Below are 27,031 nucleotides of genomic sequence, written 5' to 3'. Positions count from 1 at the left end.
GTTTCAAACTTTCAGACGTCACAAACAATAGAGGTTGTCTTACAAATAATAACAATAATAATAATAATAATAATAATAATAATAATAAAGAAATGATCATAATTCGAAATATCACAATGCACGAACATACGTAAAATTCGTGCGTTTTATGATTTAATATAAATTCTATTGAATGTAGAATGTGAGAGAAGTCTGTTATATATATATAAAACATATATTATATATTTTTCTTATATGACGATATTCTATAGATCGTTAAGGATATCATTTTAAATATTACTATTATTATTGCAAAGATATCAACAATTTTGAAGAATCAAACATATCGCAAAACTCCCCGCTTCCCTCGAAAAACAAGACGTGATCTCTCCTTCCCCCTGCCCCTCGATGGCCATCCCTACCATATAGCTTTTTCGACTGCACGCTACATCTCTCTTTCTATCTAATAGAAACTTCGATATCGCCATCTCTTTCGCACACGGACCGAAAGACACACGTATTAGTTAGTCGAGCGCTTATATATCAGCGGCGCGTCGAACGGCGAGACTACCATAAAGTGAACGCCTCTGACCGACATCGGACGGATTTCCGTACGCGTCTTTCTTTGACAAGTAAACAAGTAAAACCGAAGACAAGAAAATGACCGGTCGCGGTAAAGGTGGAAAGGGTCTGGGGAAAGGAGGAGCGAAGCGACACAGGAAAGTGCTCCGTGATAACATCCAAGGTATCACGAAACCGGCCATCCGTCGTCTCGCACGCCGTGGCGGTGTCAAACGTATCTCGGGTCTGATATACGAAGAGACTCGCGGTGTCCTCAAAGTTTTCCTCGAGAACGTAATCCGCGACGCCGTCACATACACCGAACACGCCAAGAGGAAGACCGTCACCGCCATGGACGTAGTGTACGCCCTGAAACGTCAGGGACGTACTCTCTACGGTTTCGGCGGTTAAAATGTTTTCGATGTTTTATATTTTGTAATTAAATAAAAAAAAAAAAAAATTACAAATATAATACACTGCGAAAATTAATAACATATAAAAAAGGCCCTTTTCAGGGCCGCATATGGATCTGTTTATATATACGATGATACTCGTTTCAATCGATCAATAATGACGTCTTTTCATAACAACACATACACAATATATTTATAAAAAATAATACAATAATAATATATGTATATCTGATATGATATATAATATAATAATAAATAAATTTTATTATTTTTAATTATAAATAAATATAATACATACCGATATATATCGTTGACATAGAAATAGACTCTACCGTGTATCTCTCTCTCAATGAGAGCATACAATCGATGATAAAATATAATTTCTATTTAAAATACGATTTCTTATATATGAAAAAAAAAAAAATATAAATATAATAATTATAATAATTATTATTATATACTACTAATAATATGTTTTTAAATACATATGTATTATAATAAATCGTCCATGTCTTCGTCGTCGTCGTCGTTCTCTCGGCGCTCTACTTACTTCAAGCGCTACGAACGCGACGCGCGAACCTTATAATCAAACGCAGCGAAGAAGCTCGCGTCTTGTAAATTTACACTGTTACTATGGATTATTTTTATTATTTAAACTCTCTCTCTCTGAACTCTTATTATTTATCTATCGTAATAGATTCAATATATTAATATCATTCGATACTTATTCACATATCAGACTACGTTTTCTCGTGCTTCGTATGACGACTCGCATAGTAGCGTGTTTTACGAACGTCGACTTGGAACACGCTAAAATTGTTAGTAAATTATCGAATAATAATTGCGCTTTTATACATTATCAGTGCGGTATCTTCGCTTTCAATATGTCGATGTAACGAAGCGTTTTAAACGATTTTAATAGAATAAAATAACTTTTAAACGAAGCACGAGGTACGCGTCTAGAACTATAACGAATTTAAACGCGATTCGGACTCATATTTGTCGAATTATTCTACGAAAACGACTTTCATACGATCGATAGGTTCAAGAGGTAAATTTTTATATAATATAACGTTCATAAAATACTCTAAATTATATAAATATCGTATTCGAAATGATACCTGTTAGTGAAAAGTTTTAAGCGTTCGTACGAGAAATTGTCTAGCGACATCGCGGCTCTCCTTACGGTATTGCTCGAACTCGACTTACCACTAGCGACCTCTCCGTCGCGTCGAATTCTCGATTATACCCGTCGATCGTTCGTCACATTTGATTTATTATAAGTGATTGTGTGAAGTGTATTATTATATATATAAATTAAATAAATAAAAAATAAAATGGCCGACACAGCAGTAGCAACCGAAGCCCCAGCACCGGCGACCCCTGCGAAGAAACCGAAAGCGTCCGCGGCCGCCGCCGGTGGCGCCGCCGCGAAGAAACCTAAGGCGAAACCGACTCATCCTAAAACATCCGAAATGGTCAACAGCGCCATCAAAGAGTTGAAAGAACGTAGCGGTTCTTCGCTTCAGGCGATCAAGAAATACATCGCGGCTCAGTACAAAGTCGATTCTGAGAAATTGGCACCGTTCATAAGAAAGTATCTGAAGAGCGCAGTCGAATCGGGCGCACTCATACAGACCAAGGGCAAGGGCGCATCGGGATCGTTCAAACTAGAGTCGAAATCGTCCGCTTCGAAGAAACCGGCGGGTGCCGGTGTCGGAGGCGCGTCAGGCGGCAAGGCCGCGTCATCGGCCGCTTCGGGTAAGTCGAAGAAGGCTGCCTCCTCCGCTCCCGTAGGCGGCAAGGGCGGCGGCGCCGCCGGCAAGAAGGCGGCCGCCGGCGGTGCTTCGTCCGGTGCGGCGGCGTCGTCGCCGTCCAAATCGGCGAAGGCGAAGGCGACGATAAAGGATAAAAAAGCAGCAGCCGCTAAAAAGAAACCGGCAGCCGCGAAGAAGGCCGTCGCTGCGGCGGCTCCTTCGAAGGCGAAGGGCGCCGCATCGAAGGCGAAGAAGACTGCGAAACCGCCGACTAAGAAACCGAAAGCGCCGAAACCTAAGAAGGCCGCCGCCGCTACGCCGAAGTCGAAACCGGCAGCCAAGAAGGCCGCCGCAGCCGCCGCTAAAAAGTAAGTCGCCTGCAGAGCAGCAGCAGCAGCCGCCGCATCGGTGATAATGACGATGACATCTTTCAAAAAGTATCATCATAAACAAAAACATCATCAACAACAACATCAACATCATCGACGACGACATACATTCGTCGAATCCTATATCGTTGCCGCCGCTTCAACGGCGACGACGACGACGACGACGAAGACTGTGAAGATGACGATGAGACGATGCAAGCGTGTGCGGCGCGTAAATCGCACGACAAAAAGCCCTTTTCAGGGCTAACATAAGTTTCATAATAACAATAATCATATCGAATGATAAGAGTTAAAATGTTTCGAACGATACGACGAATAATTTTGAACACTCAATTATGAATTTATATATAAATAACTAACTATATACGTAATAGGAACTACAATACATATAATAATTATTATAAGAAAGTATCCACACATACCTTTATCGTACATATTATAGCACTATTTTCATTTTTTCATTTCAAAAACAAACAAATAAACATACAAACTGACCTACCTAGATAGATCATCATAATCAATCATTATGAGCATACGTTATTATTATAAATATTACACACACACAAACACGAAAAGGACACGCGCGACGACCCTGCTCGCCCGACCTAATTCGCTTCAATAATATCTATTATTTTTCATTTCATTTCGTTTCTACATTTTTTCATACTTTCCTTTTCTTACATTCTTTCTTTCTCTATTTTTTCAAAAATTTTTCCTTCATTTTTATATTCGCATTCGCATTCGCAATTCACATTCGTATTCTTCTAAACCCCCCGCACCGCACGCATACCCCACCGCCCCGCCCGACTGCCCGACGGTCTCGACTCTCTCTCACTCACTCGCTCGCTCGCTTTCTCGATACCACAGCACCGATGTGCGCTACGACGGTCCGAATATATAAATGAGGAATTCTTCGTTGCGACGTTATTACTATTCACCGCGCTGTCGAGCCGTACGCACGCGTACCGCGCTCTCTCTATATTGTCGTTTGAAGTTCGTTTTCAATAAAACATGTCGGGTCGCGGTAAAGGTGGCAAAGTTAAGGGGAAGGCAAAGTCGCGTTCGAACCGTGCAGGTCTACAGTTTCCCGTCGGACGTATACACAGACTCCTGAGGAAGGGTAACTACGCGGAGCGCGTCGGTGCCGGTGCACCGGTTTATCTCGCGGCCGTTATGGAATATCTAGCCGCCGAAGTACTCGAGTTGGCAGGTAACGCCGCCCGCGACAACAAGAAGACCAGAATCATACCGAGACATCTTCAATTGGCGATCCGTAACGACGAGGAACTGAACAAGTTACTCTCTGGCGTGACAATCGCACAGGGTGGCGTCCTACCTAACATCCAAGCCGTACTTCTACCCAAGAAGACCGAGAAGAAGGCTTAATTAATTAATTAATAAACACGTTAAGCGTGTCGTTCTTCGTCGTCTCGTGATGATTAAAAAGGCCCTTTTCAGGGCCACAAAATATATCTTATATGCATAAAAAAAAAAAAAAATAACAATATGTTATGTTTCCTAAACGATTATGACGTCTTATTTACACATAATTAAATATATTAGATTATTACATATACACATCTCAGAAGATAAAGATTTAGACACATTTTAAAGCTCGTTGAACTCTTTTAGATATAGTTAAACTGCTATTAATTACGTTTACACGCGATCATCGTCGTACAGCTACGTAGACGACTACTACGACATATTTTTATAATAGATATTAAAATTTATTATTTCACGGTAATTACTAAATTATATATTTTTCGATTAATATGAATCAGATCATTCATAAATGATAATGATAACATAAACATTACTAACGACAAATAATATTATTTGTCGTTAGTAATGATTTTACCACATTCACCTATTTATTTAAATGTATTATATTTTCTAATAATGAGCTATTCTTACAGTACAGTAATCGGAACGACTGACGATCGGGGGTGAGGAGAGCGGCGGGGTAATTTCGTATCGTATAAAACGAGAACCGAATAACACACCTCCCTCCCTCCCCTCTAACCTCCGCCCCTCTAGCGCTCGGCGCGACGTCTAGTGACTCTCTGATTGGTCGAAAGTGTTCCGTTTCTGTACGGCGCACCGTACGCGCGAACGCTACGCGACCCGTGCGGGCCTTATTTAAGCAAAATCCCTAGTTCGTTATACGACAGATTCGCTTGCGCTCCCGTACGGTACGCACGTGTGTCGCTTATTATTAATATATATTGTGAATTTATATATTCGACGACATCATGCCGCCTAAGACTAGCGGTAAGGCCGCCAAGAAATCGGGCAAGGCTCAGAAGAACATCTCCAAATCGGACAAGAAGAAGAAGAAGCATAAGAGGAAGGAGAGTTACGCCATCTACATTTACAAAGTACTGAAACAGGTACATCCCGACACCGGTATCTCGAGTAAGGCGATGTCGATCATGAACTCTTTCGTGAACGATATCTTCGAGCGCATCGCCGCCGAGGCCTCTCGTCTCGCTCACTACAACAAGCGATCGACTATCACATCGAGGGAGGTGCAGACGTCCGTGAGGCTTCTTCTGCCCGGTGAGCTCGCCAAGCACGCCGTCAGTGAAGGAACCAAGGCCGTAACGAAGTACACGAGCTCTAAGTAATCGAAGCGTCTTCTCGCGAACACACAAGCTTCGACGAGATCGCTACGATTTATTAAGGAGATTGATAAACTTTTAAAAAGGCCCTTTTCAGGGCCACAAAGAATTTCGATAAACAAATTATAAATAAAGTTTCAAACGATTTAGACATCTCGCAACTCTCAAATCGCCACCGCGTCTGTTATGATAACAAAAAAAAAATAACGCTACATTTCTATTTATTAAAAAAAAAAAAACTTTTACTTCACCTTACTGATAACATTCATTTAAATATAAATATTAATATATACATATACACAAATACATATATATATATATATATATATATATATATATATATATATATATATATATATATATATATATATCATCTCGTATATAATATTAGTTAATTTTATATATATTTATTTATTATTACAACGTCGTAGTTACCTGTTCCTGCAGAGATCCGTAGCGTCGTAGGCATCGCCGATGAGCTTAGTACATTTCTATCTTGTATGTCCGAGTAGAGTGTAACTAGCTGCCTAGAGACTCTTTCGAAGTTTGTCGATGGTATCTGAAAATTGAAAGAAAATTATATTATTTATTAATTAAAACATTCAAATAGTGCAGAGAAAAGCTATCATCATCATCATCATTTTAAAGTTTATTTTGTTATGTGTGTCGATTTACTACGAGGTGTACGAGGTGCGAGAGAGAGAGAACGTGCACAGTGTAGAGAGAGAGAGACGGATATAGTGAATAGTCATCGCGGCGGTCCCTCTAGCCGTACTCGAACTCTTATTTAAAGAACCGTTCGAAAAATTTTATCTTTATTCATTCCGTAACGTTCACCTCGTGCGGACGTGTTGTGTACGTCTCGTTTTGTCGTTATAATTTTTTCTTTCGCGTATCTTATTAACAATAAAGGATGGCTCGTACTAAGCAGACAGCCCGAAAATCTACCGGTGGTAAGGCACCGCGCAAGCAGCTCGCCACCAAGGCGGCTCGCAAGAGCGCTCCTGCCACGGGAGGAGTGAAGAAACCTCATCGTTACAGACCCGGTACGGTCGCCCTTCGTGAGATCCGTCGTTACCAGAAGAGCACCGAGCTTCTGATTCGCAAACTGCCATTCCAGCGTCTCGTACGTGAGATCGCTCAGGACTTCAAGACCGATCTCCGTTTCCAGAGTTCCGCAGTGATGGCTCTGCAAGAAGCTAGCGAAGCTTATCTAGTCGGTCTCTTCGAAGACACGAACTTGTGCGCTATCCACGCTAAGCGTGTGACCATCATGCCTAAGGATATTCAATTGGCGCGTAGGATCAGAGGAGAACGTGCCTAATTTCGGCGTCCTCGTCATCGTTCTCGCAGTTTTATTTTTCATAAAACTGAGGATTATTACGAATATTACAAAAAGGCCCTTTTCAGGGCCGCAAATATATCTAATAACAAGAAATTTTTTTTTTTTCGTCGTACGTTTCAAACTTTCAGACGTCACAAACAATAGAGGTTGTCTTACAAATAATAACAATAATAATAATAATAATAATAATAATAATAATAAAGAAATGATCATAATTCGAAATATCACAATGCACGAACATACGTAAAATTCGTGCGTTTTATGATTTAATATAAATTCTATTGAATGTAGAATGTGAGAGAAGTCTGTTATATATATATAAAACATATATTATATATTTTTCTTATATGACGATATTCTATAGATCGTTAAGGATATCATTTTAAATATTACTATTATTATTGCAAAGATATCAACAATTTTGAAGAATCAAACATATCGCAAAACTCCCCGCTTCCCTCGAAAAACAAGACGTGATCTCTCCTTCCCCCTGCCCCTCGATGGCCATCCCTACCATATAGCTTTTTCGACTGCACGCTACATCTCTCTTTCTATCTAATAGAAACTTCGATATCGCCATCTCTTTCGCACACGGACCGAAAGACACACGTATTAGTTAGTCGAGCGCTTATATATCAGCGGCGCGTCGAACGGCGAGACTACCATAAAGTGAACGCCTCTGACCGACATCGGACGGATTTCCGTACGCGTCTTTCTTTGACAAGTAAACAAGTAAAACCGAAGACAAGAAAATGACCGGTCGCGGTAAAGGTGGAAAGGGTCTGGGGAAAGGAGGAGCGAAGCGACACAGGAAAGTGCTCCGTGATAACATCCAAGGTATCACGAAACCGGCCATCCGTCGTCTCGCACGCCGTGGCGGTGTCAAACGTATCTCGGGTCTGATATACGAAGAGACTCGCGGTGTCCTCAAAGTTTTCCTCGAGAACGTAATCCGCGACGCCGTCACATACACCGAACACGCCAAGAGGAAGACCGTCACCGCCATGGACGTAGTGTACGCCCTGAAACGTCAGGGACGTACTCTCTACGGTTTCGGCGGTTAAAATGTTTTCGATGTTTTATATTTTGTAATTAAATCAAAAAAAAAAAAAATTACAAATATAATACACTGCGAAAATTAATAACATATAAAAAAGGCCCTTTTCAGGGCCGCATATGGATCTGTTTATATATACGATGATACTCGTTTCAATCGATCAATAATGACGTCTTTTCATAACAACACATACACAATATATTTATAAAAAATAATACAATAATAATATATGTATATCTGATATGATATATAATATAATAATAAATAAATTTTATTATTTTTAATTATAAATAAATATAATACATACCGATATATATCGTTGACATAGAAATAGACTCTACCGTGTATCTCTCTCTCAATGAGAGCATACAATCGATGATAAAATATAATTTCTATTTAAAATACGATTTCTTATATATGAAAAAAAAAAAAATATAAATATAATAATTATAATAATTATTATTATATACTACTAATAATATGTTTTTAAATACATATGTATTATAATAAATCGTCCATGTCTTCGTCGTCGTCGTCGTTCTCTCGGCGCTCTACTTACTTCAAGCGCTACGAACGCGACGCGCGAACCTTATAATCAAACGCAGCGAAGAAGCTCGCGTCTTGTAAATTTACACTGTTACTATGGATTATTTTTATTATTTAAACTCTCTCTCTCTGAACTCTTATTATTTATCTATCGTAATAGATTCAATATATTAATATCATTCGATACTTATTCACATATCAGACTACGTTTTCTCGTGCTTCGTATGACGACTCGCATAGTAGCGTGTTTTACGAACGTCGACTTGGAACACGCTAAAATTGTTAGTAAATTATCGAATAATAATTGCGCTTTTATACATTATCAGTGCGGTATCTTCGCTTTCAATATGTCGATGTAACGAAGCGTTTTAAACGATTTTAATAGAATAAAATAACTTTTAAACGAAGCACGAGGTACGCGTCTAGAACTATAACGAATTTAAACGCGATTCGGACTCATATTTGTCGAATTATTCTACGAAAACGACTTTCATACGATCGATAGGTTCAAGAGGTAAATTTTTATATAATATAACGTTCATAAAATACTCTAAATTATATAAATATCGTATTCGAAATGATACCTGTTAGTGAAAAGTTTTAAGCGTTCGTACGAGAAATTGTCTAGCGACATCGCGGCTCTCCTTACGGTATTGCTCGAACTCGACTTACCACTAGCGACCTCTCCGTCGCGTCGAATTCTCGATTATACCCGTCGATCGTTCGTCACATTTGATTTATTATAAGTGATTGTGTGAAGTGTATTATTATATATATAAATTAAATAAATAAAAAATAAAATGGCCGACACAGCAGTAGCAACCGAAGCCCCAGCACCGGCGACCCCTGCGAAGAAACCGAAAGCGTCCGCGGCCGCCGCCGGTGGCGCCGCCGCGAAGAAACCTAAGGCGAAACCGACTCATCCTAAAACATCCGAAATGGTCAACAGCGCCATCAAAGAGTTGAAAGAACGTAGCGGTTCTTCGCTTCAGGCGATCAAGAAATACATCGCGGCTCAGTACAAAGTCGATTCTGAGAAATTGGCACCGTTCATAAGAAAGTATCTGAAGAGCGCAGTCGAATCGGGCGCACTCATACAGACCAAGGGCAAGGGCGCATCGGGATCGTTCAAACTAGAGTCGAAATCGTCCGCTTCGAAGAAACCGGCGGGTGCCGGTGTCGGAGGCGCGTCAGGCGGCAAGGCCGCGTCATCGGCCGCTTCGGGTAAGTCGAAGAAGGCTGCCTCCTCCGCTCCCGTAGGCGGCAAGGGCGGCGGCGCCGCCGGCAAGAAGGCGGCCGCCGGCGGTGCTTCGTCCGGTGCGGCGGCGTCGTCGCCGTCCAAATCGGCGAAGGCGAAGGCGACGATAAAGGATAAAAAAGCAGCAGCCGCTAAAAAGAAACCGGCAGCCGCGAAGAAGGCCGTCGCTGCGGCGGCTCCTTCGAAGGCGAAGGGCGCCGCATCGAAGGCGAAGAAGACTGCGAAACCGCCGACTAAGAAACCGAAAGCGCCGAAACCTAAGAAGGCCGCCGCCGCTACGCCGAAGTCGAAACCGGCAGCCAAGAAGGCCGCCGCAGCCGCCGCTAAAAAGTAAGTCGCCTGCAGAGCAGCAGCAGCAGCCGCCGCATCGGTGATAATGACGATGACATCTTTCAAAAAGTATCATCATAAACAAAAACATCATCAACAACAACATCAACATCATCGACGACGACATACATTCGTCGAATCCTATATCGTTGCCGCCGCTTCAACGGCGACGACGACGACGACGACGAAGACTGTGAAGATGACGATGAGACGATGCAAGCGTGTGCGGCGCGTAAATCGCACGACAAAAAGCCCTTTTCAGGGCTAACATAAGTTTCATAATAACAATAATCATATCGAATGATAAGAGTTAAAATGTTTCGAACGATACGACGAATAATTTTGAACACTCAATTATGAATTTATATATAAATAACTAACTATATACGTAATAGGAACTACAATACATATAATAATTATTATAAGAAAGTATCCACACATACCTTTATCGTACATATTATAGCACTATTTTCATTTTTTCATTTCAAAAACAAACAAATAAACATACAAACTGACCTACCTAGATAGATCATCATAATCAATCATTATGAGCATACGTTATTATTATAAATATTACACACACACAAACACGAAAAGGACACGCGCGACGACCCTGCTCGCCCGACCTAATTCGCTTCAATAATATCTATTATTTTTCATTTCATTTCGTTTCTACATTTTTTCATACTTTCCTTTTCTTACATTCTTTCTTTCTCTATTTTTTCAAAAATTTTTCCTTCATTTTTATATTCGCATTCGCATTCGCAATTCACATTCGTATTCTTCTAAACCCCCCGCACCGCACGCATACCCCACCGCCCCGCCCGACTGCCCGACGGTCTCGACTCTCTCTCACTCACTCGCTCGCTCGCTTTCTCGATACCACAGCACCGATGTGCGCTACGACGGTCCGAATATATAAATGAGGAATTCTTCGTTGCGACGTTATTACTATTCACCGCGCTGTCGAGCCGTACGCACGCGTACCGCGCTCTCTCTATATTGTCGTTTGAAGTTCGTTTTCAATAAAACATGTCGGGTCGCGGTAAAGGTGGCAAAGTTAAGGGGAAGGCAAAGTCGCGTTCGAACCGTGCAGGTCTACAGTTTCCCGTCGGACGTATACACAGACTCCTGAGGAAGGGTAACTACGCGGAGCGCGTCGGTGCCGGTGCACCGGTTTATCTCGCGGCCGTTATGGAATATCTAGCCGCCGAAGTACTCGAGTTGGCAGGTAACGCCGCCCGCGACAACAAGAAGACCAGAATCATACCGAGACATCTTCAATTGGCGATCCGTAACGACGAGGAACTGAACAAGTTACTCTCTGGCGTGACAATCGCACAGGGTGGCGTCCTACCTAACATCCAAGCCGTACTTCTACCCAAGAAGACCGAGAAGAAGGCTTAATTAATTAATTAATAAACACGTTAAGCGTGTCGTTCTTCGTCGTCTCGTGATGATTAAAAAGGCCCTTTTCAGGGCCACAAAATATATCTTATATGCATAAAAAAAAAAAAAAATAACAATATGTTATGTTTCCTAAACGATTATGACGTCTTATTTACACATAATTAAATATATTAGATTATTACATATACACATCTCAGAAGATAAAGATTTAGACACATTTTAAAGCTCGTTGAACTCTTTTAGATATAGTTAAACTGCTATTAATTACGTTTACACGCGATCATCGTCGTACAGCTACGTAGACGACTACTACGACATATTTTTATAATAGATATTAAAATTTATTATTTCACGGTAATTACTAAATTATATATATTTTTCGATTAATATGAATCAGATCATTCATAAATGATAATGATAACATAAACATTACTAACGACAAATAATATTATTTGTCGTTAGTAATGATTTTACCACATTCACCTATTTATTTAAATGTATTATATTTTCTAATAATGAGCTATTCTTACAGTACAGTAATCGGAACGACTGACGATCGGGGGTGAGGAGAGCGGCGGGGTAATTTCGTATCGTATAAAACGAGAACCGAATAACACACCTCCCTCCCTCCCCTCTAACCTCCGCCCCTCTAGCGCTCGGCGCGACGTCTAGTGACTCTCTGATTGGTCGAAAGTGTTCCGTTTCTGTACGGCGCACCGTACGCGCGAACGCTACGCGACCCGTGCGGGCCTTATTTAAGCAAAATCCCTAGTTCGTTATACGACAGATTCGCTTGCGCTCCCGTACGGTACGCACGTGTGTCGCTTATTATTAATATATATTGTGAATTTATATATTCGACGACATCATGCCGCCTAAGACTAGCGGTAAGGCCGCCAAGAAATCGGGCAAGGCTCAGAAGAACATCTCCAAATCGGACAAGAAGAAGAAGAAGCATAAGAGGAAGGAGAGTTACGCCATCTACATTTACAAAGTACTGAAACAGGTACATCCCGACACCGGTATCTCGAGTAAGGCGATGTCGATCATGAACTCTTTCGTGAACGATATCTTCGAGCGCATCGCCGCCGAGGCCTCTCGTCTCGCTCACTACAACAAGCGATCGACTATCACATCGAGGGAGGTGCAGACGTCCGTGAGGCTTCTTCTGCCCGGTGAGCTCGCCAAGCACGCCGTCAGTGAAGGAACCAAGGCCGTAACGAAGTACACGAGCTCTAAGTAATCGAAGCGTCTTCTCGCGAACACACAAGCTTCGACGAGATCGCTACGATTTATTAAGGAGATTGATAAACTTTTAAAAAGGCCCTTTTCAGGGCCACAAAGAATTTCGATAAACAAATTATAAATAAAGTTTCAAACGATTTAGACATCTCGCAACTCTCAAATCGCCACCGCGTCTGTTATGATAACAAAAAAAAAATAACGCTACATTTCTATTTATTAAAAAAAAAAAAACTTTTACTTCACCTTACTGATAACATTCATTTAAATATAAATATTAATATATACATATACACAAATACATATATATATATATATATATATATATATATATATATATATATATATATATATATATCATCTCGTATATAATATTAGTTAATTTTATATATATTTATTTATTATTACAACGTCGTAGTTACCTGTTCCTGCAGAGATCCGTAGCGTCGTAGGCATCGCCGATGAGCTTAGTACATTTCTATCTTGTATGTCCGAGTAGAGTGTAACTAGCTGCCTAGAGACTCTTTCGAAGTTTGTCGATGGTATCTGAAAATTGAAAGAAAATTATATTATTTATTAATTAAAACATTCAAATAGTGCAGAGAAAAGCTATCATCATCATCATCATTTTAAAGTTTATTTTGTTATGTGTGTCGATTTACTACGAGGTGTACGAGGTGCGAGAGAGAGAGAACGTGCACAGTGTAGAGAGAGAGAGACGGATATAGTGAATAGTCATCGCGGCGGTCCCTCTAGCCGTACTCGAACTCTTATTTAAAGAACCGTTCGAAAAATTTTATCTTTATTCATTCCGTAACGTTCACCTCGTGCGGACGTGTTGTGTACGTCTCGTTTTGTCGTTATAATTTTTTCTTTCGCGTATCTTATTAACAATAAAGGATGGCTCGTACTAAGCAGACAGCCCGAAAATCTACCGGTGGTAAGGCACCGCGCAAGCAGCTCGCCACCAAGGCGGCTCGCAAGAGCGCTCCTGCCACGGGAGGAGTGAAGAAACCTCATCGTTACAGACCCGGTACGGTCGCCCTTCGTGAGATCCGTCGTTACCAGAAGAGCACCGAGCTTCTGATTCGCAAACTGCCATTCCAGCGTCTCGTACGTGAGATCGCTCAGGACTTCAAGACCGATCTCCGTTTCCAGAGTTCCGCAGTGATGGCTCTGCAAGAAGCTAGCGAAGCTTATCTAGTCGGTCTCTTCGAAGACACGAACTTGTGCGCTATCCACGCTAAGCGTGTGACCATCATGCCTAAGGATATTCAATTGGCGCGTAGGATCAGAGGAGAACGTGCCTAATTTCGGCGTCCTCGTCATCGTTCTCGCAGTTTTATTTTTCATAAAACTGAGGATTATTACGAATATTACAAAAAGGCCCTTTTCAGGGCCGCAAATATATCTAATAACAAGAAATTTTTTTTTTTTCGTCGTACGTTTCAAACTTTCAGACGTCACAAACAATAGAGGTTGTCTTACAAATAATAACAATAATAATAATAATAATAATAATAATAATAATAAAGAAATGATCATAATTCGAAATATCACAATGCACGAACATACGTAAAATTCGTGCGTTTTATGATTTAATATAAATTCTATTGAATGTAGAATGTGAGAGAAGTCTGTTATATATATATAAAACATATATTATATATTTTTCTTATATGACGATATTCTATAGATCGTTAAGGATATCATTTTAAATATTACTATTATTATTGCAAAGATATCAACAATTTTGAAGAATCAAACATATCGCAAAACTCCCCGCTTCCCTCGAAAAACAAGACGTGATCTCTCCTTCCCCCTGCCCCTCGATGGCCATCCCTACCATATAGCTTTTTCGACTGCACGCTACATCTCTCTTTCTATCTAATAGAAACTTCGATATCGCCATCTCTTTCGCACACGGACCGAAAGACACACGTATTAGTTAGTCGAGCGCTTATATATCAGCGGCGCGTCGAACGGCGAGACTACCATAAAGTGAACGCCTCTGACCGACATCGGACGGATTTCCGTACGCGTCTTTCTTTGACAAGTAAACAAGTAAAACCGAAGACAAGAAAATGACCGGTCGCGGTAAAGGTGGAAAGGGTCTGGGGAAAGGAGGAGCGAAGCGACACAGGAAAGTGCTCCGTGATAACATCCAAGGTATCACGAAACCGGCCATCCGTCGTCTCGCACGCCGTGGCGGTGTCAAACGTATCTCGGGTCTGATATACGAAGAGACTCGCGGTGTCCTCAAAGTTTTCCTCGAGAACGTAATCCGCGACGCCGTCACATACACCGAACACGCCAAGAGGAAGACCGTCACCGCCATGGACGTAGTGTACGCCCTGAAACGTCAGGGACGTACTCTCTACGGTTTCGGCGGTTAAAATGTTTTCGATGTTTTATATTTTGTAATTAAATCAAAAAAAAAAAAAATTACAAATATAATACACTGCGAAAATTAATAACATATAAAAAAGGCCCTTTTCAGGGCCGCATATGGATCTGTTTATATATACGATGATACTCGTTTCAATCGATCAATAATGACGTCTTTTCATAACAACACATACACAATATATTTATAAAAAATAATACAATAATAATATATGTATATCTGATATGATATATAATATAATAATAAATAAATTTTATTATTTTTAATTATAAATAAATATAATACATACCGATATATATCGTTGACATAGAAATAGACTCTACCGTGTATCTCTCTCTCAATGAGAGCATACAATCGATGATAAAATATAATTTCTATTTAAAATACGATTTCTTATATATGAAAAAAAAAAAAATATAAATATAATAATTATAATAATTATTATTATATACTACTAATAATATGTTTTTAAATACATATGTATTATAATAAATCGTCCATGTCTTCGTCGTCGTCGTCGTTCTCTCGGCGCTCTACTTACTTCAAGCGCTACGAACGCGACGCGCGAACCTTATAATCAAACGCAGCGAAGAAGCTCGCGTCTTGTAAATTTACACTGTTACTATGGATTATTTTTATTATTTAAACTCTCTCTCTCTGAACTCTTATTATTTATCTATCGTAATAGATTCAATATATTAATATCATTCGATACTTATTCACATATCAGACTACGTTTTCTCGTGCTTCGTATGACGACTCGCATAGTAGCGTGTTTTACGAACGTCGACTTGGAACACGCTAAAATTGTTAGTAAATTATCGAATAATAATTGCGCTTTTATACATTATCAGTGCGGTATCTTCGCTTTCAATATGTCGATGTAACGAAGCGTTTTAAACGATTTTAATAGAATAAAATAACTTTTAAACGAAGCACGAGGTACGCGTCTAGAACTATAACGAATTTAAACGCGATTCGGACTCATATTTGTCGAATTATTCTACGAAAACGACTTTCATACGATCGATAGGTTCAAGAGGTAAATTTTTATATAATATAACGTTCATAAAATACTCTAAATTATATAAATATCGTATTCGAAATGATACCTGTTAGTGAAAAGTTTTAAGCGTTCGTACGAGAAATTGTCTAGCGACATCGCGGCTCTCCTTACGGTATTGCTCGAACTCGACTTACCACTAGCGACCTCTCCGTCGCGTCGAATTCTCGATTATACCCGTCGATCGTTCGTCACATTTGATTTATTATAAGTGATTGTGTGAAGTGTATTATTATATATATAAATTAAATAAATAAAAAATAAAATGGCCGACACAGCAGTAGCAACCGAAGCCCCAGCACCGGCGACCCCTGCGAAGAAACCGAAAGCGTCCGCGGCCGCCGCCGGTGGCGCCGCCGCGAAGAAACCTAAGGCGAAACCGACTCATCCTAAAACATCCGAAATGGTCAACAGCGCCATCAAAGAGTTGAAAGAACGTAGCGGTTCTTCGCTTCAGGCGATCAAGAAATACATCGCGGCTCAGTACAAAGTCGATTCTGAGAAATTGGCACCGTTCATAAGAAAGTATCTGAAGAGCGCAGTCGAATCGGGCGCACTCATACAGACCAAGGGCAAGGGCGCATCGGGATCGTTCAAACTAGAGTCGAAATCGTCCGCTTCGAAGAAACCGGCGGGTGCCGGTGTCGGAGGCGCGTCAGGCGGCAAGGCCGCGTCATCGGCCGCTTCGGGTAAGTCGAAGAAGGCTGCCTCCTCCGCTCCCGTAGGCGGCAAGGGCGGCGGCGCCGCCGGCAAGAAGGCGGCCGCCGGCGGTGCTTCGTCCGGTGCGGCGGCGTCGTCGCCGTCCAAATCGGCGAAGGCGAAGGCGACGATAAAGGATAAAAAAGCAGCAGCCGCTAAAAAGAAACCGGCAGCCGCGAAGAAGGCCGTCGCTGCGGCGGCTCCTTCGAAGGCGAAGGGCGCCGCATCGAAGGCGAAGAAGACTGCGAAACCGCCGACTAAGAAACCGAAAGCGCCGAAACCTAAGAAGGCCGCCGCCGCTACGCCGAAGTCGAAACCGGCAGCCAAGAAGGCCGCCGCAGCCGCCGCTAAAAAGTAAGTCGCCTGCAGAGCAGCAGCAGCAGCCGCCGCATCGGTGATAATGACGATGACATCTTTCAAAAAGTATCATCATAAACAAAAACATCATCAACAACAACATCAACATCATCGACGACGACATACATTCGTCGAATCCTATATCGTTGCCGCCGCTTCAACGGCGACGACGACGACGACGACGAAGACTGTGAAGATGACGATGAGACGATGCAAGCGTGTGCGGCGCGTAAATCGCACGACAAAAAGCCCTTTTCAGGGCTAACATAAGTTTCATAATAACAATAATCATATCGAATGATAAGAGTTAAAATGTTTCGAACGATACGACGAATAATTTTGAACACTCAATTATGAATTTATATATAAATAACTAACTATATACGTAATAGGAACTACAATACATATAATAATTATTATAAGAAAGTATCCACACATACCTTTATCGTACATATTATAGCACTATTTTCATTTTTTCATTTCAAAAACAAACAAATAAACATACAAACTGACCTACCTAGATAGATCATCATAATCAATCATTATGAGCATACGTTATTATTATAAATATTACACACACACAAACACGAAAAGGACACGCGCGACGACCCTGCTCGCCCGACCTAATTCGCTTCAATAATATCTATTATTTTTCATTTCATTTCGTTTCTACATTTTTTCATACTTTCCTTTTCTTACATTCTTTCTTTCTCTATTTTTTCAAAAATTTTTCCTTCATTTTTATATTCGCATTCGCATTCGCAATTCACATTCGTATTCTTCTAAACCCCCCGCACCGCACGCATACCCCACCGCCCCGCCCGACTGCCCGACTCCCGACTCCGACTCCGACCTTAATAATAATATACGTATTTTCACGCACGCTATATTTATGGAACGATTAAACCACGCCCACTTATCTGCGAAACGCGGATGACCAATCAAGGACTTTAGTTTATAGCCAATCAAATCATTCAATATCGAACGGTTTTTAATTGAATTCCAATTGGAAGATAAAGAATGATTCTGATTGGTTATCATATTATAATCTCGTTCGTGTAGTTAGGATTTGTGTTACTACTGATTGAACCTCAGTACTCACAAGTTACAACGAATTTCTTTTGATAATATTACGTGTTGTATACGTCATCATATATATTCGTCATCATATTTAGGCGTCAAATACTTAAAAAGTAAGCAGATTCGAACGGAACGGTGGTATCTATCGAATATACATATTTTTAGGCAAAGTGATGGATAGAAACTCGAGTGCGCAAGCTCGTACCATTATGGGCCATGTGATAGTCATACCTGCTAAAACCATTACGTTGATTGTCTTCAAAATCAGCGGGATGTATCGATATAACGAGGCCCACGACGACGCCTGCCGCCCGCGCCGCCTCTTATGCCATTTTCCTGAAATACATCAGTAACAATATTTGAATACAATGAGATAAATAAGGGCACAATATGCCTAATATTTCGATAATTAAATGACATTACTTTTTATAAATAAATTTGAGTTGTACGAATTTTTGACTTTAACCATTAAAAACGAATATATTCGTACCAAACAACAGTCCTATATCATATTATGAGCAATAGCGTAGGTCAGGGTAGGCGAACCTTTATGCATCAATGTGACATTTTTTTCTAAAAAAAATGTTTAATGGGTTCATTGCCATGCCATTTGCCTTTGATTTATTTGTAAAATAATAATAATAAATATTATCAAAATTCTTCTGAATGAAGTAAACAAAAAAGGTACATTTTGGGATGTTTTTATAACACGCATAAATTAATTACTGTAAATTCATCATTGAAAATAATGACTCGCAAGCATAGGTAGATGAAAACATTGTTAAATTAGCATGAGCCAGCTTTTGCTATTAGCATTTTTACGATCGTCGATCGATAAAATACCTACTTAACACATTTTTTACACGTGTTTTATGATCGGCGACGCGCGCGGCGCGCCCTTGGTTCGCCTGCCCTCAGCCCTGGCGAAGGGTAATAATGATAATTATTGCTTGTTCAAAATAAAACAGCGCCATCTATGTTATTACTTCTACAAACTGATGCTTACAGTCAATTGATATAGTTGGCACCAGCCACTAGAGGGCGTTAAATCAAAGAAAGTTGCTAATAGTATAAAACCTTATAAACAGATCGCCAGCTCGTATATACATATGTTAGTTATACTCTTATAGAGTAAAGTAAGTCTGTGTGTCTGTCTCGCCTTCTGTCCAGTAACCAATTTAAATGAAATTTACAAATAGGCCACAGCCTGAGAAAGAACATAGGCTTATTTTTAATTGAAAAAAAGTATTGTTTATTATAACTAGAAACAGGACATCTATTACGAAGGGTTTCCACGTCTGTATGGGGGTCTGTAATTTTTTGGGCTAGATTAAAATCATCAAGGTAATATTTTAAGTTAATTTTTAAATATGTATATTCATATTTAAATATGTATATTCATACATATCATTGTTCGTAGCGCGCGCGTCAACGACATCGTTTTGTTTTTCGTCTGCCAATAATAATTAAAACACACATTAGAAATAAAACAAGTTTCATTAAATAGTCGATATTAAGCAACAATAGTAGTGTTCGTATAAAGTTACAGTGAAATAAAAACATATTGTGTTAGTTATAATCGGAATTAAAGTGTTTTTAACTAAAAGAAATAATAACAAAGACCATCGGCATTACTCATCGACTGTGCTCACGGCTTATCAGAGATATCCGTCCTGTGCAGATAAGGGATAATCACCTCTAGTGCGACAGTGCTTACTATCATTATTGCATATACAGTTCAGTCGAACCAGTGGAAGATTGTGCAGTTAAATTTTATAATCTACCGACAACATTTTAACAACAATTTTTATTCGCATTATTTATTGAAAATTAATATATATAATTTTAGAACACACAAAAATGAAATGCTTTGCATGTAACAAACCGATACAACGCAGCCAGCTTTTAACTTGCACTTCGTGCCATAACACTTACGACTATAAGTGTCTAAATATAAGTGAGGAACAGTTTCACAAGCATTTTCAAAAAATAAAACGCACTTGGTTGTGTCCCTCCTGTATGAATGTCACTCGTCGTAAAAACGACAATACACCAGTGCGCAATCAATTTGAATCTTTGCTCGAGGATGCGAACATGTCCTGCGAAGACCTATTACCCAAGTCAGGCGACGCTTGCGTATCGGGAGAAGGTACTGTTATGCGTGTAGGTGAAGAATCTGCATTTGGCAACAACTCATTTCCCACGATTTCAACTAACGCAATTCCGTATGAACAATTTGGTATGTTACTTGACTCTAAAATTGAACAAATCAGAAACACCTTACTATCGGATTTTAAAAAAGAATTTTCTCTTGCTGTTGAAAGACTAAAATCGGAATTCACTCAATCACTGGAATTTATTGCTGCAGAACAAAATTCTCTAAAAGACGATGTGAAAACTTTAAGAAAAACCGTCCACACACTTCAAGAAGAGAATACAAAATTAAAGTCTGATGTCAATGATGCCAGTCGTAGACTGGCCATTTTAGAGAAATCGTCAAGAAGTCGTAACGTCGAAATTCACCTCATCCCTGAGAAAAGAAACGAAAACATACTGGGCATAATCAAAAAAATCTGCGAAGTGATCACGGTACCAATTACAGAGAGTGACATATGTGCCTTTCGACGGGTCTCCAAGTTGAATGCGTCCTCAGACCGTCCCCGTAACATACTTGTTACGCTGCCCTCTGAACGGCATCGTGACGTACTCATATCAGCGTTTAGAAGATACAATAAAACGAACAAATTGAGTCCACTCAATACATCAGACTTGCAAATTCCTGGTGATAAGAAAAATATATTTTTGGCTGAACACTTATCCCCGGAATGCAAAATTGTTCATGCTGCTACTAGGAAAATGGCTAAAGAACGTTCTTATACGTTTGTATGGGTGAGAAACGATCGCGTTTATACAAGAAAAAATGAGCAATCCCCAGCATTATTAATAAAAAACATCGAGGACTTAAAAAAACTAACATAGTTTTTCTATATTGAACTGTTGGTTTATTACTTTGGATGATTTCAATTAAATTATGTTAATATATTATCAAAACGTCAACAGAATTCGATCAAAAATTAAAGATCTTTATCTTAATTCACTTACTAACTGTTACGACTTAATTTGTTTAACTGAAACTAATCTGAATTCCTGTATTTATGATAATGAATTATTGGATGATCGATATTTTATATTTAGACGTGACCGTTCAAGTACATGCATTAATAAAAATGAAGGCGGTGGCGTTCTGATAGCAGTCAATAAGGAAATAAATGTAGTTCGACGAGTAAATTGGGAAAGTCCTATTGAAGATATTTGGTTAAGCGTCGTATTGCCAAACAATAAATTAAAAATCAATTTATGTGTATGCTACTTACCTCCTGATTTGTCACAATATCATTATAAATGTTTTTTTGATAATATGCATAAAAATATTTTACTAGCTGGAACTAACGACATTAACCTTATTATAGGAGATTTTAACATCCCGACTCTTTCTTGGTCACGCTGTGAATTAAACAATAAACTTACACCTACCAGTACAACATCTTTAGACTTTAAGTCATCAATATTTCTTGAATCACTAGCGATATGTAATCTTTCTCAATTTAACTTTATCCCTAATAAAGATAATCGACAACTAGATCTTGTTTTGTGCTCTATTGATAATATTGTTGTTGAAAATGCTGATCCACTTGTACGCATGGACAATTACCATCCCCCATTACAGATACTTACTAAAGATATTAAAATTTTTAAAAGTAATAAAACAAATAATCAATCCTACTATAATTTTTACAAATGCAATTTTACTAAGGTACAAGAATTGTTAAACCAGATTGATTGGTATAGCTTGGTCGAGGATGAAGACATAGATATAGTTGTGGATATGTTCTATATGAAGCTTAATGAAATAATAAAAAAATGCACTCCTACCGTTAAGAAATCATCTAACTATAACCACCCGAGCTGGTTTAAAAAATCACTCATAAAGTGTTTAGCTGAAAAAAACAAATACCATCGTCGCTTTAAACTGTACAACAATCCTCGTGATTATGATACTTTTTCGATGTTACGCGCTAGATGCAATAAATTAACAAAACTATCTTTTGACAACTACCTATCCTTTACAGAAAAATCAGTAAAACATAATATTAAAGCATTTTATAGATATGTGAATAATAAAAAGATTACATACGATTTCCCGCAAAACATGTATTATAAAGATTCGGATACAACAGATGCCCAGGAGTGCTGTGAACTGTTCTCTAGGTACTTTAGTTCTGTATTTGATGAGTCTCCAGATATTTATTCTAATTTAGAAACAAATTTTGAACCTAACTACAATTCGACTCTAAGTTCAATTCACGTCACACAAAAAGAGATTTTTTTGGCTTTAAAAAATTTAGACCCTAACAAAAGCTCGGGTCCCGATGGAATTCCTCCATATTTTCTAAAAAAATGTGCTGTTGAATTGTCCTTGCCGTTGTATTTAATTTGTAACAAATCTCTTGATTCCGGTAAATTTCCTTCAGTTTGGAAAACGGCACATTTAGTCCCAATCCATAAATCTGGCGATAAATCAGACTGTGCAAATTATAGACCAATAAGCATTCTATCAGGTATGGCTAAAGTATTTGAAGCTTCGGTTTACAAGTATTTGTACAGTCACATTAGTCCTTCCTTATCCCAAAACCAGCATGGCTTTATTAAGGGCAAATCTACGGTCACCAATCTATTGGAATATAAAAATTTCTTATGTAATGCTTTTGCGAAAAAAGGTCAAGTAGATTCAATTTACACAGATTTTAGCAAGGCTTTCGATAAAGTTAATCACAAAATTTTGCTTGAAAAACTAAAACTGTATGGTATTCATGGTTGCTTGTTTAGATGGGTAAAATCGTATCTATTAAATAGAAATCAATTAGTACGACTAAAAGGTATATTATCGTCACCGGTTATTATTAAATCAGGTGTGCCCCAAGGTTCACATTTGGGGCCTCTTTTCTTTAACGTATTTATAAATGATCTCATTAATGAGTTAACTTCACCCTCTTTACTATATGCGGACGATTTAAAAATATTTAACGTCATTACTAATTATCTTGACTGTGTAAATCTACAAAATGACGTTACTACCCTGTCCAAATGGTGTCAAGTAAATAAAATGAATTTAAATATTAAAAAATGCTTTGTTATTTCTTTTACAAAAAAACGTCATAAAATATCTTTTGAGTACAAATTGCAGGGCAAGGCAATTGCTCGACAATCAGTAGCTAAAGATCTTGGAATACTTTTTGATGATCAATTAACTTTTCGCGATCATTATAATAATATTACAACCAAAGCTTTAAAAAATTTGGGTTTCATAATACGTACAACAAAATCCTTCAAAGAATCTTATGCTATTATTTCATTGTATAACACCTTAGTTCGGAGCATCCTTGAGTACTGTGCCGTGGTTTGGTCTCCCTCTTACTATGTGCATTCAGATAGAATTGAAAAAATACAACGAAAGTTTCTAAAAGTATTAACTTATCGAAACAATCTTCATAGACAAATCAAAAGCTACAAAGATCGTCTAATAAAATTCAAAATGACCCCATTAAGTACTCGCCGACAGCAGCAGGACTTGATTACACTTCACAAAATCATACATGCAAATTTAGATTCTTCTGATTTGCTCGCGAACATAAACATTAATACGAGGTACAACTGCCGCAAGCCAAAAACATTCTCATTACAAGTTTTTAAAAACAATACCTCTTTTTATAATCCAGTTATCAGAATGTGCCGCCTTTATAATGAAATAACTATTAATAATAATCATGAAATTGATATTTTTAATACAAATCAAGCGACCTTTGTAAAAATTGTAAAAAAATGTCTATTTTAAAAATGCAATTTGTAAATTTAAAAAAATTGTAATTATTAACGAATATATTTCTTTTGTCTTTTTTGTAAATTCAAACCAAAATTGTTTATTATACCAATTATTTATTTTCTTCTTGTAAATTTAATTCGTGTAACTTCATTGAATATGAATTTTAATATTTTATTTTTGTCTTTTTTTGTTTAGTCCATGTAATTAAATTTTATGATGTTCTTGATATACCTACTGTTGTAATGTTATTGTTTAGTACTAGTACATAGTTATCCCCTGTATTGGAATTTGTTAACTATAACAATTGGCAATCCCGTCATGTTGTGCATGCACCCTCAGGGTTATAATCTGTTCGACACTATTAATGATTATGAAATATTCTCTATGTGATTGTAACCTGTTGTGTTTGCCTTAATAAATAAATAAATAAATAAATAAATAAATAAATATTCCGCTTGAGCAAAGCAGCGGTTAACAGCTAGTTTAACATATATTTATGTTCACCTCAAACTATTTTTTATTTTGTTTATTACATTCAATAAAGTGTTCATAATAATAAAAAAACCTTAACAAAACAAGTGGCAATCTTAAAGATAATATTTATTACTCACCAATAATTTTTAACTTGCACAAAGTCACTCCTTCTCAAATGGTTTTAGCATTAGCTAATTTGTTACAACATGCCGTTGATTCAGCGCCATCTGTTGACTAGCGGCAAAAACGAGATTTATGCGAATATTTTTTTTTTTTTTATAATCCATAATTAGGCTAAATAAAAATTTTGTTATTAAATAAATAATATTACATAGTTTTAGTACAGTTATTTTAAAAAAATATCACTAAGCGTTTATACCATTAATTTCATTCCAAAACGAAAAGAATTTTCAAATATGTAGTTTAACTGTTATACTAAATTGAATTATTATTATCAACACTATTTTTGGCGTTAAAAGTAATAGCTTTTTGCAAAAGATCAACCTATTATTCATCTTTTCAAAAATCAAGGGCACAAGAACATTAACCCAAAATCAACGATATTCTAATAAACAGATATGTTATATCCATACTAAACAACAGAAAAAAGTGTGCCGCGCTGGGGACTGTTTATTTTAGTTTATTTTTACATTTCGTATTACTACGTAAAACGACTAAAGGCAAACGTCCCAATTAGGACGTTTTCTAGTCTTCACTTTTTGCGCGTTAATAACATACTTATCTGTTTACTAAAACATCATTGCCCAAAATTAATTTAATATAAATTACAGGGTAAAATCACTTTTACTAAATGTCTAATAAATAAACAGTAAACATTTAAAATTAACTAATATCATTAAAGATCAAAATATTTAAATTATAAAAGTACTCACATGAATATTCACCCATCAGAAGCACTTATTAATAAAAACATACCTGCATATTATTAAAGAATATCTACATTAAATACGTATCACATTTTAACTACGGCTAACTTACTAAAGTAATTCTCTATATTAAATTTTTTTTATTAAAAACATTCACTATCCAAACTATTACACGACCACAGAGCTCGATATTCAATCACAAATAACTAAATAATGAGTCGAAAAAAGTAACGATAAAAATTTAAAATACAGAAAAACATTTAAAAACATCCTATTTACAAAACAGATATCCAAAAAAGAACGTTAAATTATAAATACAAAGACCATTTTTGCATAATATTGACAAATTTGTAGAACAAAAGAACGGCCGGCGCGGCAGTTGCAAAAATTCTGAGAAATTTTGCTATTTTGACGGGTACGTTAATTTTCAAACAATAATAGTTCTTAACATTAACAGTTAAGGAGTATAATTGCGTCACAAAATCATCTTCGTAGTCATAAATTATTTTATTTTTTTTATTACTATTGCCGAGTAGTTGCCGGTATTATTTTAAGTTAATATTTTGCGTTGAATAATTTTGTATTTAGTAAAGTAAGTGTACGTTATATATTTTTATTAAATATTAAAATTATAGATATATTTAAATAAATAACATCTAATTTAAAAGTGGATTTACGATTATATGTTAATGCAGTTACAATCATTGTGAGAGGCCCAAACAATTACATAAAACATATTATTACTAAAAATTTGCTATACGAGCCAGCAATTAACTCAGAAATTCGTAGCAGCTATATAGAAGCACGTATACAATGAGCCGAAGGAGAAAGATACTAAAATTTAATTTCCTAGTAGTAACAAAAACATATATAATAATAATAATTGTCTATTACTATCCGAACTCAAACAAAAATTGCTTTAAAACTAGTTTAATCTTGATATTATTGCAATATAATTATACATTGTTACGTTCTCATTAATAGTTACTAAGTGAATAAAAAAAAACAAAAGAAGATCACAGAACATTCGATTTTACACATTACTTTTTCTTTTTGAATGTTGTAAAAAAGGTTTTATATCTGGTAAAATAATGTTAATTAAAATTAAATCAATTTAGATGTTTATATAATATAGATATTATTGAAATAAAGAGCGTATTAGGCGCGAACAATGATAATACTCAAATCATCAACACAGATAAGATGAGGTATATGCAGAAGTAAAGGTTAAAAGAGCTTGGAAAGATGACCATTTCAAAATAATTCAACCTG

General features: G+C 37.7%; 11 protein-coding genes across 11 annotated transcripts; all 11 read left to right on the top strand.

Moving 5' to 3' along the window:
* Nucleotides 1-498: 498 nt before the first annotated feature.
* LOC124541599 (histone H4) lies at nt 499-1,062 on the top strand. The gene has a single exon (XM_047119516.1). It carries the CDS (start codon nt 640-642, stop codon nt 949-951), a length of 312 nt encoding a protein of 103 aa, XP_046975472.1. The 5' UTR covers nt 499-639; the 3' UTR covers nt 952-1,062.
* Nucleotides 1,063-1,466: 404 nt separating this feature from the next.
* LOC124541587 (histone H1-like) lies at nt 1,467-3,370 on the top strand. Its single transcript, XM_047119504.1, has one exon. It carries the CDS (start codon nt 2,291-2,293, stop codon nt 3,080-3,082), a length of 792 nt encoding a protein of 263 aa, XP_046975460.1. The 5' UTR covers nt 1,467-2,290; the 3' UTR covers nt 3,083-3,370.
* Nucleotides 3,371-4,031: 661 nt separating this feature from the next.
* LOC124541593 (histone H2A) lies at nt 4,032-4,797 on the top strand. The gene has a single exon (XM_047119509.1). The coding sequence runs from the start codon at nt 4,111-4,113 to the stop codon at nt 4,483-4,485; it is 375 nt and encodes a 124-aa protein (XP_046975465.1). The 5' UTR covers nt 4,032-4,110; the 3' UTR covers nt 4,486-4,797.
* Nucleotides 4,798-4,959: 162 nt separating this feature from the next.
* LOC124541596 (histone H2B) lies at nt 4,960-5,829 on the top strand. Its single transcript, XM_047119513.1, has one exon. It carries the CDS (start codon nt 5,355-5,357, stop codon nt 5,727-5,729), a length of 375 nt encoding a protein of 124 aa, XP_046975469.1. The 5' UTR covers nt 4,960-5,354; the 3' UTR covers nt 5,730-5,829.
* Nucleotides 5,830-7,680: 1,851 nt separating this feature from the next.
* Nucleotides 7,681-8,243, top strand: LOC124541600 (histone H4). The gene has a single exon (XM_047119517.1). The coding sequence runs from the start codon at nt 7,821-7,823 to the stop codon at nt 8,130-8,132; it is 312 nt and encodes a 103-aa protein (XP_046975473.1). The 5' UTR covers nt 7,681-7,820; the 3' UTR covers nt 8,133-8,243.
* Nucleotides 8,244-8,647: 404 nt separating this feature from the next.
* LOC124541588 (histone H1-like) lies at nt 8,648-10,551 on the top strand. The gene has a single exon (XM_047119505.1). The coding sequence runs from the start codon at nt 9,472-9,474 to the stop codon at nt 10,261-10,263; it is 792 nt and encodes a 263-aa protein (XP_046975461.1). The 5' UTR covers nt 8,648-9,471; the 3' UTR covers nt 10,264-10,551.
* Nucleotides 10,552-11,258: 707 nt separating this feature from the next.
* LOC124541591 (histone H2A) lies at nt 11,259-11,747 on the top strand. The gene has a single exon (XM_047119508.1). The coding sequence runs from the start codon at nt 11,292-11,294 to the stop codon at nt 11,664-11,666; it is 375 nt and encodes a 124-aa protein (XP_046975464.1). The 5' UTR covers nt 11,259-11,291; the 3' UTR covers nt 11,667-11,747.
* Nucleotides 11,748-12,458: 711 nt separating this feature from the next.
* LOC124541595 (histone H2B) lies at nt 12,459-13,012 on the top strand. Its single transcript, XM_047119511.1, has one exon. The coding sequence runs from the start codon at nt 12,538-12,540 to the stop codon at nt 12,910-12,912; it is 375 nt and encodes a 124-aa protein (XP_046975467.1). The 5' UTR covers nt 12,459-12,537; the 3' UTR covers nt 12,913-13,012.
* Nucleotides 13,013-14,855: 1,843 nt separating this feature from the next.
* Nucleotides 14,856-15,418, top strand: LOC124541598 (histone H4). Its single transcript, XM_047119515.1, has one exon. The coding sequence runs from the start codon at nt 14,996-14,998 to the stop codon at nt 15,305-15,307; it is 312 nt and encodes a 103-aa protein (XP_046975471.1). The 5' UTR covers nt 14,856-14,995; the 3' UTR covers nt 15,308-15,418.
* Nucleotides 15,419-15,822: 404 nt separating this feature from the next.
* Nucleotides 15,823-17,726, top strand: LOC124541586 (histone H1-like). Its single transcript, XM_047119503.1, has one exon. The coding sequence runs from the start codon at nt 16,647-16,649 to the stop codon at nt 17,436-17,438; it is 792 nt and encodes a 263-aa protein (XP_046975459.1). The 5' UTR covers nt 15,823-16,646; the 3' UTR covers nt 17,439-17,726.
* Nucleotides 17,727-20,536: 2,810 nt separating this feature from the next.
* On the top strand, nt 20,537-21,496 carry LOC124541386. The gene has a single exon (XM_047119242.1). The coding sequence runs from the start codon at nt 20,537-20,539 to the stop codon at nt 21,494-21,496; it is 960 nt and encodes a 319-aa protein (XP_046975198.1).
* The last annotated feature ends 5,535 nt before the right edge of the window (nt 21,497-27,031 follow it).

Source organism: Vanessa cardui, chromosome 28 (genome assembly GCF_905220365.1).
Source record: "Vanessa cardui chromosome 28, ilVanCard2.1, whole genome shotgun sequence".
NCBI lineage: Eukaryota > Metazoa > Arthropoda > Insecta > Lepidoptera > Nymphalidae > Vanessa > Vanessa cardui.
This window is presented reverse-complemented; position numbering and strand designations above follow the sequence as displayed.